Source organism: Halichoerus grypus, chromosome 11, assembly GCF_964656455.1.
Source record: "Halichoerus grypus chromosome 11, mHalGry1.hap1.1, whole genome shotgun sequence".
Classification (NCBI taxonomy): domain Eukaryota; kingdom Metazoa; phylum Chordata; class Mammalia; order Carnivora; family Phocidae; genus Halichoerus; species Halichoerus grypus.
In genome coordinates, this window is record NC_135722.1 from 50,299,967 (window position 1) to 50,313,470 (window position 13,504).

The following is a 13,504-nucleotide window of genomic DNA, read 5'->3' on the forward strand; positions in this document are numbered from 1 at the left end:
GGATAGATGTAGCAAATTTGTTTAACCTCCAATTGACAGATTTGTTTTCACATCTTAGCTATTATGTAGACAGCTACTATGAACATTCTTTGACATTATTGGTGCATAAATAAAAAAAATAACTTGTGGTATGAACTAGAAATGGAGTTGCTTGGCCAAAACAATCCTCACCTTTATTAGAAATTGCCAAAGGTTCCTGATGTGGCTGTACTCAGTGTCTGAGTGCTCCAACTGACCCACAATTTTGCCAATACTTACTGTTACCAAAGTATTTGATTTTAGTTATGTTAATAAGTTTGCATTGGTATCTCATTCTGATTTGATTTTTTATTTCCTTATGAATAATAATGTTGAGCACCTTTCCATATGTGTATTAGCCATTCATCTACTGCTTTTTGTGAAGTGCCTATTTAAATCATTTGCTTAAAATTTTAATGAGTTACTTGTCTTTCCATTAATTGACTGTGGGACTTTATTTTTCAGTTATATGCATTGTGAATGTTTTCTCCATCTCTGACTTGCCTTCTCAAATTTATAATGCTATATTTTGAAATTGATGTTTTTTACTTCAATGAAGTTCAATCTTTGATTTTCTTCTTTTATAGCTACGCTTTTTGTAGACTAAGAAATCTTTGCTTTCCTCAAGTTCATGAAATATTATTCTATTTTTTTCCTTTAGAATCTTTATACTTTTAGCTTTCAAATTTAGGCTAATATTACAACTTCAATAAAGATTTTTCACGTTGAGGCTCATTCTGTTTTTATACAGACAATTAGTTAAGCACCATGACATTTTTCTGTCCCTGAATTGCATTGATCTCCGTTGAAAATTAACTGTGTTTGGAGCCATTTCTGCTTTCTTTATCATTTCTTCAATAATGTATTGATCTATCCTTGCGTAAATACAAGACCACCCCTAAGATATGCAAGACACTATAGGATCCCCGCCTAGATAGATAACAATTTAATTACGTAAACAAATAGATGAATTAAACTATATTTAACAATTACATAAACAATTTAATTAAAATTACATTTAATAATCCACTGGCTCATGTGGAATACACTTATTTATAGATGAATAATTAAGATAATGGATGAAAAGATATTTATTGTTGTATTAGGTTACTAAGGCTGCCATAACAAAGTACCACAAACCAAATAGCTTAAACAACAGAAATGTATCGTGTCATAGTTCTGGAGCTTAGAAGGCCAGGATTAAAGTATCAGCCAGGTTGGTTTCTTATGTTGACTATGAAGGTGAATCTGTTCAAGGCCACTCTCCTGCCTTCTGGTGGTTTGCTGGAACTTTGGCTTGTAGACACATTATCTAGATCTCTGCCTTCATGTCCTTGTGGCATTCAATCTCTGTTTATATGTCCCTGTGTCCAAATTTGCCCTTTTTATATGGACACCAGTCATACTGGAGTAGGGCCCACCCTACTCCACTATGACTACATCTTAACTAACTACATCTTTAATGACCCTATTTCCAAATAAGGTCATATTCTGAGGTACTGGGGGTTAGAACTTCAACATATGAATTTGGGGGGGAACAAAATTCAACTCCGAACAATAATCCAATCAGCACACATGCATTGTCTTGTCTTTTTGTTCTGTGTAGGACCTTCACTACAATGTTGACATCAGCAAGGTTCTCCCTGAAGTTTGAAAAAGCACAGCATAGACCTAATTATTTCCCCTTTACCCAGATTTGATTTCCTTATTTGAATGTGATAATGAACCCTGTATGGTGGCGTGACTGGCAGTGAGAGTACCCTGTTCAGGTGAGTAAGAAATGAGGCAGGAAAAAGCCATCTGGTGTTACACCTTCTAAAGTCAAACAGAAGGAGCTTTCCTCTTCAACATCATGGTGGGAAGTTCTGCTTCCTGAAGAGATGCAGAAAGTAAAAAAAAGATTTTCACTATAATTAGGGGACAGAGTCTGAACAACGTACTTAGGGAGGTCAGTTACTATAGTTTCCTAACACCGTGTCTCAGCACAATGAAAGGGAGAGAAATGTGAAAATAGTTCGGGCTGTTTTGAAAGCTCAGGTAAAGTCAGTCACCATGAACTTGCAATGGCTCCAATCTGATCATTTATGTTACTGCTTCTAGAGGTTGCTCAGTGGTACAGGGGTAGCAAGAGACAATGACACTGGGAGTAGTAGCTGAGATGGATACATAGTTGTTAAGGTTATTCATATGAGTATGGTTGAAATGATGAACTATGAGGACTAGGTTTCATAGACAAGAACTGTAAAAGAAAAGAGGGCTGAAAGGATTGGAAAAAAAAAATATATATATAGGGTTTGAAGGAATTGATGATGTATAAAACATGGAATGAGTTAAAAAAAAAAACTAGAAAGATAAGATGGTATAGTTAGAGTGAGATGCTCAGGAATTCAGAGATTGAGTAGCTCTGAGTTGTGACAAGTTCCTGTCATGATTGACTGAGTATCTACAATGGAGATAAAGGTCAACAAAATAGAGGATATAGGAGCTATGAAGCTATGAATGTGAATGAGCTTTCAACATAGTTACACTGAAGTGTCCCAGGATTCTCATGTCAATATCCTCAACAATGTCTTCTTTCATCAAAACTTCCTTTCCAAACATTTTCTCTGTCTCTCCCCTCACAGTCCTATAAAATGTAACTTACAGATGGTTGTTCTGCACAAGAGATTCACAACAGCCATATTTCAGTTTCAAAAAGGAAAGAAAATTTTATTATTATTGTAGAAACCTAATAGAAACAGAAGAGGAAAGGAAGCTACACATAGATGAAAGTAATGAATGTAGGCAATAAATGAGAATAAGGCAAAGTTACATCAAATTGGGTACTTAAAACACCCAACCTCATCAGCTGGGGAAGCCCCATGGAAACAGCCAGGCTGCAGTCCTGATTAAGAGGACTGGGTGGAGGGTCCTCCCCTCAGGTGACATTTCCAAATGACTATCCCCATAAGGGCCATATTTGTAGAACAAATAAGAGTGTTTGAAATTAAACATCTGTTCGCCTACATGCAGTTTGGAGCGAGCTGCATTTCCATGTTATCATATTTCTATATTTCAAGGAGCCTGGGCTCCATGTGTTTGCCTCCCCTCCTGGATTCCATTCCGGGTACCCAACACAGCCTGGAGCAGTTGGGGGCTTGAGACAAGATTTGAAGTTCTTGGCATCCAGAACAGAAGGGCCAGTGCTGATCTAGAGGCCCAATAATAGATTTTAAACAACCTTCTTCCTAAGGTTATTTACACAGCACAAGTCTCACAAACAATATTCTTTAGCCTCCCTATGTACATGCAGGTACACGTGGTCAGTAATGTGGGATATATCATAAAAACATTTATCTATACAGAACACTGGTGTGGCTAGAAGTCTATGGTAACCAACCTTAACTAGCTCCTCAGTACAGCTCACAAATCTTTGAATGTTCTACTAGAGACTGAGGTTTAGAGCAGGGCTGTGAGCCAAGTGCCCAAGTCCTCAATGCATCCTGCAGATATACCCGCTTTTGAAAGACACAAACAATGAGGAGAACTTTAGGAGGGTAAATCAGGAAAGGACTGATCTGCCTAGTGCACACTCATTTCAGCAAGCCATGCCCACCTAAACTTGAAAAACAGTGTGGTTGGCCTAACAAGTAACTTCCACAAGACCTTGGATGCCATGTCTGCTTGGAGCCACCATGGCATTTGGGACTGTGGAAGATGCAAGAGATGAGAAAACTCAGGTCCTATCCCTAGATGTCAGATTTCATTTGGGGAAAAAAGTTCCTCCAGTAAAGAAGAAGGAGAAAAAGGAGGAGAGGGAGAGGGAGAAGGAGGAGGAGGAGAAGGAGGAGGAGGAGGAGGAGGAGAAGGAGAAGGAGAAAAGAAGAAGAAGAAGACAACTATGATGATAACTAGGAGGAAGAGGAGGTGGTGAAGGGGGAGGACAAGAAAGAAGAGGAAGGCGAGGGGGAAGTAGGAAAGAAGGGGAAGATGGGGGCAAGAGGGGAAGGGGGAGAAGGAGGAGAAAGAGGAAGAAGACGGAGAAGAGGAAAGCCTGGCACTTTTTTCTACTTTCCTAATACCAAATATTTCACTTACCAGAGCTAAAAGAAGCAGATAAAGAAAAAGAAATTGCAACCAGAGATAAATCCAAAATTACAATATCAGCCCGATCCCCAAAATAATAAAACCTTGAATCTTTCCTGTAAACCTGGACTCCCTAACAAAAACAGTTTTATCCCAGATTTTTGTTATGGTTATATCTTAAAATAAATCCTGGCCTTTGTGAACATGATAATGGCAATTCACCATAAACAGATTACTGTAAACCTTTTGTGTGATTTGTTTCCCTATTTGTTGGGTTGTGGATTTTGTGAGGCATAGCTTCTGAAGTCTGAACTCTACAAATAAATCCTTACTTTCTGTTTTTAAATACTTTTTTTTCTCAAATCTTCATTTGACATATCATACATCAGGGAATGCTGAGAAAAAAGAAGGAAGAGAAAACCAGCAAGGCCCTACATGGGGAGTGAGAGGAAGCTCTGCATAAGCTTAACTGTTCAGGCTGAGTGAGGAGGGACTTCCAGCTTCACCAAATTTCAAAAAGAACTATGGCAAGACCTCCATCTGGAAGTCCTCCTGCCTCTCCTGATAAGAAGTGGGAGGGCTTCAGAACCAGAGCTACCTAGGTACATACAAAAGCACCAAGAGATTGTCAACACCTCTTCAAACCCACACATTTTGATGTATAATTTCACACTATCAGCTTTGGAGCTCAGCATGTGCTTTCACAATATACGGGTATGCAGTGCCGTTGTACTCAGAGAGCCAAGTTATCCCAATAAATACGTATACTTAATGAAATTGTTATTTACACCTGCACAAACACACGTTATACAAACATACCATTCACATTCAAATCCAATCCTTACACACATGTCTATTAACACATCTCTCAAATACACACATCAACAAACATATCAACACACCTTCACATTGTATAAAATTTCTTTTCAATTGTAAATATACATACTCTGGACTAACAAAAAATACATGCATACAGATAAGCTCACAATTGTGTATTCTCAACAACACTCATTCTTGCCCATGCACTCAATCCCCCAGCCTTTGCATTTGTGTATGCAGAGCAGAGAGGCAACTTAGGGGTTAATGCTTCAAGCTTTAGTCTCTAGTCTCAGAGGAAACCAGAGATGGAGACAGGGGGGCCTATCAGGAGGGGGAGAATTAATGTTTGGGGAAGGGAAAGGCCAGACTTGAACAGGTCTTTAAATAGGTCCTAATCTAGTCTCTGCTAAAAGCTGAATCACAGGAGCCAGTTAGAGCTGCTCATGGTCAGAGATGAAGCAGAGCTCAAGGTGAGTGGTTTCCCTGTGCCACAGTCATCTCTGCCCTTCCCAGAGAACGGTAGGACTCACAGAGGCTCCAAGAAGCTGGAAGACGAGGCAATAGACTGCACAATGGCCTGACCCACTGGCCCTCCAGGTCCAGAGATCCCTGACCGATGGATTTCCTTCTGAGATGGGGAAGAGATTCGCTGCTCACATCATGTCCTCCAGGGAATTCTAGAAAAGTAGGAAGGCTGCCTCCACACACAATCCCTCCATGAAGGATGCTGGATTTGAACCCTACCCTGTTCTAGCATTATTGTTCTATGCCTTGGTTTTAAATACCCCAAAGTGAGAAAGTGATCTAAATGTCCTTGAAACTATTCCTTAGCAAGATCACAGCCCATTTTATCCTTTACCCCTTCAGGCCTGAGCAATATGGTTAAATTGATGGACATAAATAACTCCACATAATGAGTGCAGTAATTGAAGGCTAACAGACGGTACCAGCACGGAATTCAAACCCACACTCATAGATGAAAGCTGAGCTCCATTAATGTGAGAACATCATTCTTTTTTTTTTTTTAAGATTTTATTTATTCATTTGTCAGAGAGAGGGAGAGAGAAAGAGAGCCAGAGCACAAGCAGAAGGAGCATCTGGCAGAGGGAGAAGCAGGCTTCCCGCTGAGCAGGGAGCCTAGTGCTGGACCTGATCCCAGGACTCTGGGATCATGACCTGAGCAGAAGGCAGACGCTTAACGACTGAGCCACCCAGAAATCCTGAGAACGTCATTCTTGTAACAGTATTTCCTGAACCAAAAGCTATGCCAAGTTCTCACAAGTTAGATTGAACTTTGGAGAACAGAAAAATTGACTCTGAAGTTCAGTGTGTGATCACCCTAGCTATAACATTGAAAAAGATGACTTAATTTCTTCTTTCAGTATGCATAAGGCTCACAAGAGGTCTAGCCCATGGGGGTGCAGGGACAGGGAAATATGTAAAAGCAGGAAAAGGGAGAAGGAATGTTGGGCAAGAAGGGAAATTATATTGCTCTTCTTTTCCTACTCTTGAGGGAATGCACATATCCATCTCTCCACCCAGCAGTAAGTTGATAACCTGTGCCTCCCTCAGAAATAGGATTTCAAATCTCACACACTTCACAAAAATGATCTAAGATTGGTTAACTCCCTGTCCACTCCACATGACTTGGAGCCTTCACTCTACACAGGCTGAGTACATAAGTAAGGGAAGAAGAGGCAAGGGAATTGCCGAGAAGGAGGACACCAGATTCCATGGGGTTGTAGGTATAGAGAAGAAAGAAAGGCACTTGTCAGAGACCCAATCTCCTATTTCAGACTTAGGTCCAGGTCACCACCTGAGAAGAGTCACCACTCCAAAAGGAGTATGGAGAACAGGTGAGTTCCCCATGAAGGCTCATGGGCAGAAACTTTGTGAGAGTTAAAAACAATAAAATGTAAACGTTTATGGTGCTATATTTACAAAAATGGCAATGTCGTCCACAATTAATTAAAGAGATTATTATGCACTTTGAGAAATTGTAGGTTTAGCAGGCATCTTCACCAGTGCCCAGTACAAGAATGAAGATGGTCTAAGTACGCTTTCCAGGTGCCCATGAGCCTCAGTGACCAAGTCCTGACAAATGGAGGGTGACATACAGGAGGCAGAAGGGAGGGAGAGAGGAAGACTCTGGTTCAAACAGCACATATAACTGGAAGAACAAGCCAGGCAACAGAGGATAAAACTAGAGTCCTCGACCCCAGATAATGTGTGTGTCTGAATTTTCACCATACCTTGGATAGGAGTATTTGTTTTGAGCAAACCTATAGCTATTATCAAGGTAGGATAGTAAAGTTTGCAATGTAGAGCAAGATTTATAAAGTCTGAGCCCCATTACTCTCATAATGTTATAAAGCTAGGGAAAACCAGAAAGAGGTTAGGTCTATTTGGGATCTTGAAGAAAGCCTTTTTAGGAACCATTAGGTCTGTCTGAATGAAACATTTGTTAGTTCCAACAGGTGATTTATGGGAGATTTGAAAAGATACTCTTCTTGTCTGTGTGTTTCTGTTATGGAGGAGATTCAAAAGCTCAGGTCAACTGAGATGAAAGACTGAAAAGTAAGAACCAGGTAAGCTTTTGTGTCATGGACTCCTAGGGAGGTGTTAGGCACCAGAGGGATCAGACAAGTTCGACCACGTAAAGCAAGTATAGGCAGAGGAGGGCATTCATGTCTTTCACTGGCCAGCAGAGCAGACTCTAGTATGAGAATTATGCACAACTTTCTTGTAGCCATGGTGCAAAAGTAGTGTTTAAAAGGTTTCTCCAAGGATTTTAAGATATGGCTAATCAGTTAAAAAGTCCATTGCCACTGAACAATGACATTTCTTTGTTATTTGCTCCAGCAATTGTTTACTAAACCCCTATTCTGTGCCAAGCATGAACAGTGCTAGGATGGTGCACCGTGCAGTGCTCACCTCATGAAAATTTATCATCAGGACAGGAATTAGAAAACTATAACTTGCAGGCCAAATCTAGCTTGCAGGCTGTTTTTATAAATAAAATTGTATTGGAATGTAGCCACACTCACACACTTCTGTACTGACTGGCTGCCCTCATGCTACAGCGGCTAAACTGACTAGTCACAACAGAGACTGTATAGCACACAAAGCCTAAAATATGTGTGATCTGACCTTTTAAGAAAATGTTTGCTGGCCTCTAATCTAGGAGGACACACACTAAAGATAATAGGTTTAATTACAGGTGTACAATCGTCAGTCAGTTATCCTCTAGCCAAAATTCCCCTGGTAACTCCTAGAGTAAAAGCTAACTCAACATCACTACATACTTGCTATGAGCCTTTAAGCCAAAGTGTTTTCCAACCTGGGTTCTACCCTGAAAAGTTGCCTAAGTGGCTTAAACAGAAGCTTGAAAAGAACCGATGGGACTCTCTCTCTCTCATTCTGTCTCAAATAAATAAATAAAATCTTAAAATAAAAAAAAATTAAAAAAAAAGAACCGATGGGAAAGGTTAAACGAGTCAGTTAGTTCTGAAGAATGACTATTACTGACATTATTTGACAGGATAGTTTTCCCTTAGCAGATTCTACCTGCAAGGAAAATATTGATTCTTCGGCAAAAATCACACTTGCAGCTAGTATGTTTTGATCCCATTTTGAATGACAGAAATATGAATGAGGAATGAAGAGTAGCATCATTTTATGCTGCAAAAATTTTTCATTAAAACATTTGAAATTCTTCCAGTTTACCATTAAACCCAATTACTCTATTATTCAGTTGAACCTATCAAAATACTAAAAATAATAATAATTACTTATTTGATTATTATCACCTACAGAGAGTAAACTACCTTCACGATGGAGAACAAATTAACCATCCAGTGATGCTGGCCTCAGGGAACAGCTCTTTGCATCCTGCGTTCTTCATCCTACTTGGGATCCCAGGACTTGAGAATTACCAATTTTGGATTGCCCTTCCTCTCTGTGCCATGTATCTTGTGGCTATAGTTGGCAATATCATTGTCCTTCATATAGTCCGAACTGACCACACACTACATGAGCCCATGTACCTCTTTCTAGCCATGCTAGCTATCACTGACCTGGCCCTCTCCTCTTCCACGCAACCTAAAATGCTGGCTATACTCTGGTTCCATGCTCATGAGATTGAATACCATGCCTGCCTCATCCAGGTGTTCTTCATCCATGCCTTTTCTTCTGTGGAGTCTGGGTTGCTCATGGCTATGGCCTTGGACCGTTATGTGGCTATCTGCTTCCCACTCCACCACTCTACTATCCTGACCCCAGCTGTGGTGGGTAAACTGGGGGCAGCCGTGATGATGAGAGGATTGCTGTGGGTGAGTCCCTTCTGCTTCAGGGTCTCCAGGATGCCCTTCTGCCCCAACCACGTCATTCCACAGTCCTACTGTGAGCACATGGCTGTGCTAAAGCTGGTGTGTGCAGACACTAGAGTCAATCGTGCATATGGGCTCTTTGCGGCCTTCTCTGTGGTTGGCTTTGATATGATTGTCATCAGTATATCCTATGCGATGATTTTGAGAACTGTTCTGGGGTTGCCCTCTGATGAAGCCCAGCTCAAGGCTTTTGGCACATGTGCTTCCCATATCTGTGTCATCTTGGCTTTTTATATCCCAGCCCTCTTTACTTTCCTCACCCACCGCTTTGGACATCATGTGCCCCGAGTGGTACATATCATGTTCGCTAATCTCTATCTACTGGTACCTCCCATGCTCAATCCCATCATCTATGGAGTTAGGACCAAGCAGATCAGGGACAGGGTTATTCAAGGATGTTGTGGAAAAGATCCCTGAGCCAAGGGTCACGGCATCACAACCAACCCCATCACCCCACTGATCCGGAATGCACATATCAGAACAAAGTTATCTGTGAACAAAAGGCCCAGAGGTTAGCAACCCTCCAGAACAAAAGAACAATTTTGAAAATGCCCAGAACAAGAACTCTCTGAACGATGTGATTGATCATAAATACCGAGTTGACCAATCTTCATCATCACAAGAGAACAGTAAAAAATATGTCCATCTATCAAATTAGTGAAGATTTGAACAGAATGCCATCTTCCAACAGACCACTAAGGTGAGAATGATTTTTACCCTGCCAGAAGTCTAAGCTGCTACCTTGTTAAAAAGGAGATAAGAACTTTCCACCAAAACAGTTAAAAAGTACATGTATTTTTCCCTTCTTGGAATCTCTTTATAAAAATAGAATTTGAGGGAAAGAAAAGTACAAAGATATGTATAGATTCATTATTTATAAAACCAAAAACAGGAAAATACATATACTGATCTATATGAAGAATGAGCAATTGAATATCATGTAGCATTTAAGTAATGTATTTGCAAAGAGCATGTAAAGACGTGAAAAATGATCAAGATATAATATTAAAGAAAAAAGAAAACACTTGCTCATAAGGCTGAAACCAATTCTAAAAAGAAATACATATACATAAAAAAAGATTCTGGGAATACATCTAACTGCTAATAATAGCAACTCAGAGTAGTGAGATTTGTGATATTTTAATTTTCTTTTTGCACTTTCATGTATTTTTAAAAATTATCCTTGATTGAGGATGTAATTTTAGTATGAGAAAAAGTAATTCAAACAATAACAAAATGTACGGAACAGGTTAATTCAGTGCCAAAGCCTAGGGAAATGGAGTGGGCAATCTGAGAAGATGAAGGACTCCAGAATACAGCAAGTCCCAGAAAAGCTTGAAAATCTCCATGAAAATTGCTGCCAGAATCACAACTTTTTGAGACTGGTAACAGTGAGCATTTTGTATGCTGGGTGTTGGTCCCTCCTTCCAGAAATTGCCTATTCCCTGATGACAATGGATTGCACAGTGAAGAAGTTTTGGGGAAAAAAAGGACATTCTCTTCTGAAGATAGCTATATTGTATGGTTAAAGGTAGTGAGAAAGTCAATAGAAGTTTGAGTATTTGTTAATATTTAATTTCCTTTTCAATTAAAATGTTAACCTGTTTTAGAAAACCATATTTTTTCAACTTTATTATGGTGTACTTACACAAAAAGGTGCATATATTTAATGTATTCATTTTAATGAGTTTGGACATATGCATACACACATGATAGCATCACCACAAATAAGGTAAAAATCATCCATCACAATTACTGCATTTGTGTATTTATCCTCCTTCACCACTCTCCTGTCAAAGCTAATAGTGAAGAAGGTTCTAGAACACAGGCTTTTATGTTATTAAAACCAACATCAGATGAAGGTGCTTGAAGAGGAATCGGGAACATGTTTGCTTCTCCCAGGAGAAATAGCTAGAGGAGCCTAAAAGTGTCCCCAGAAATGAATGGGTATTCTGAAGGAGCATTTTCATGATTCCCAAATACTAGCCATGTAAAGGGACCGACCCATGTTCCTATTATCAGCAAATCAGTTAATGATTGTAAGTCCCTCTTTTACATTTTAAAATCAGCTTTGTTGCTGTATAACTTGTGACAATAAAATGTAAATATTTTCACATACACTTTGAAGAGTTCTGACACATATACCTGCCTCTGTAGCTACCAGCCTGATTAAGACAGAGAACACTGCCCTCACTTCATAAAAGGTTCTCTTGCCTCTCTGGAGTCAACCACCCCCTCTCCACCCCAACCAGGCAAACCCTGATCTGATGTCTTTCACTATAGATTAATTTTTCTCTCACTAGCACTTTTATAAACGAAGGAATAAATAATACATTCATTTGAGTCTGGTGTCTTTCACTCAGTATAAAGTTTTTCAGATTGAGCCATACTGTTGCATGTAAGATAAGTAGGTCATTTCCTGTTACTGCTGAGTAGTATATTCTATTTTTTCAACATACCCATTGAGGTATTGTTACCATACTAATTGTTACCTTTTTCCTTTGTTTCAGCCCTTCTAGCCTTCTTCCAAACATACCCACTTCTTATCTGCCTAGAGCTTTGCTCTAAGTCTTCCCATTTCCCCCAGTTGTTATTTTCTAGAACATTCTATCCTCCTCTCGACATCCTTTAGGTCTCAACTAATACCCTCCTTATCAGTGAGTGGTTTCTTAACCTATGTATCTCAACTAGTTCTTGTCCCCTGTAATTTTCTTTCAACACAAATATTTTATTTCCTCCCTCTCTTAACACAACGTGTAATTATTTAAATTACTTATTCACCATCTGTTCCTATGACTGGAATATAACTCCCATGAAAGTATAGCACAGGTGTTCACTATTCTATCCCCAGACCATGCTCACTACAAAAAACTACTTACAGGAATGAATGATTAAATGTCTACATGTGCCTGGTACCATCGTCACAATTCCAATGCTGACCACAAGATGGCATGTGCAGGTCCATTTTGGCCTCATTCCTCCCCAGTGGGATACCAGACTTTCAGTACTAAGGCCTCATTTCAGTTTCCCCATGGAAACTCTGAAGGATGTTGTTTGTCAAAGAAGATAAATTTGATATATAATTAACAATTTGTCCCTCATTCGCTTCTTTTTATTAACAAATGTAAAATATTTGGAACATTTTAAATTTCTATTCAAGAAATATCTATTGAGCAATTATGTTGCTCCAAACATTCTCTAAGAGGATGGGAATAGCATAGAGAACAAGAGAGACTGGCAATCAGAGAACATAGTAAGAAATGAGCAAAAGAAGCACACTGGATACCTACAATCCCAGCTCCAATAGGAAAACTAATTCCTTAAGCCGTGCTGCTGTGTCACGATTAGAAGTATCCTTAAGTATTCCGAATCAGTGAAAACAGATGATTGCCTTCATTACAACCTGAAGAACCAGTGGGCCGTGGGTCCAGGACATCAAATCTGTAACTAACCCCAGCATGCGTGTACTCATTTCCAAAAACTATCAAGGGTATGCTTTGAGTGAGGGATTGGATTTCCCATTTGTGAGATGGGCAGAGTCATCACAGGGATGACTGGTTCCTCTGGCAACGAGCCCCCATCCTTGGGTGGGGTCCAAAGGTTGCTGTTAACATAACAAAAAACACCTAATGGCTCTTATCACTTAGGAAATTCCAAGAGTTTTAGGAGCTCTGTGCCAAAAAAGGGGACCAAGACCAAATACATATTTCTGAGTATAAATCACAACCTCACACTCTCCTTCCTTCTACCCATTCTCTTCATTTTTCAAATTTATCTTAATTAAATCTGTATAAAAGATCAGAGTGTTCAGATATGCCCATAGGCATTATGAAAAAGTAATTTATTTCTTTATGAGTAGAAAAGGACGAGGATCAACACAGTATTTATTGTGACTCATTTCCATTTGGAACCTTAATGTATGCAATGTTTATTCTTCAGTCTATAAATCTGGGCCTGTGATTTATAAACACTGCCATCAGGAGAAACTGGATATAACCCAATTTTTTTAAACTTAGTTTCAGAGAAATATGTATATTTATCACATATGATAAGTGGGTTCTTATTAAGACAAGTTTCTTATCACTCAGCTCTCAGTTTCCAGACCTCTCAAAAACAGCGTGTGATTATGACTTGGTTAGTCCCTTCAGAGGGTAGGACCCTTCCCCACAGCAGTCATCTTCAGATGTCACCACTAGGGACTGGCTCCCACACAC

At 39.5% G+C, this 13,504-nt stretch overlaps 1 protein-coding gene across 2 annotated transcripts; it reads left to right on the forward strand.

The window, feature by feature from the left end:
• Positions 1 to 1,963: 1,963 nt before the first annotated feature.
• OR52R1 (olfactory receptor family 52 subfamily R member 1) lies at positions 1,964 to 9,707 on the forward strand. Of its 2 annotated transcripts, XM_078059177.1 has the most exons (2): positions 1,964 to 2,000; positions 8,761 to 9,707. In XM_078059177.1, coding segments are annotated over exons 1-2 (948 nt in total). In that variant the 5' UTR covers positions 1,964 to 1,999. The 2 variants fall into 2 exon arrangements, with proteins under 2 accessions (XP_077915303.1, XP_035970314.1); XM_036114421.2 differs by lacking the exon at positions 1,964 to 2,000 and having other exon boundaries at positions 8,754 to 9,707.
• Positions 9,708 to 13,504: the final 3,797 nt, after the last annotated feature.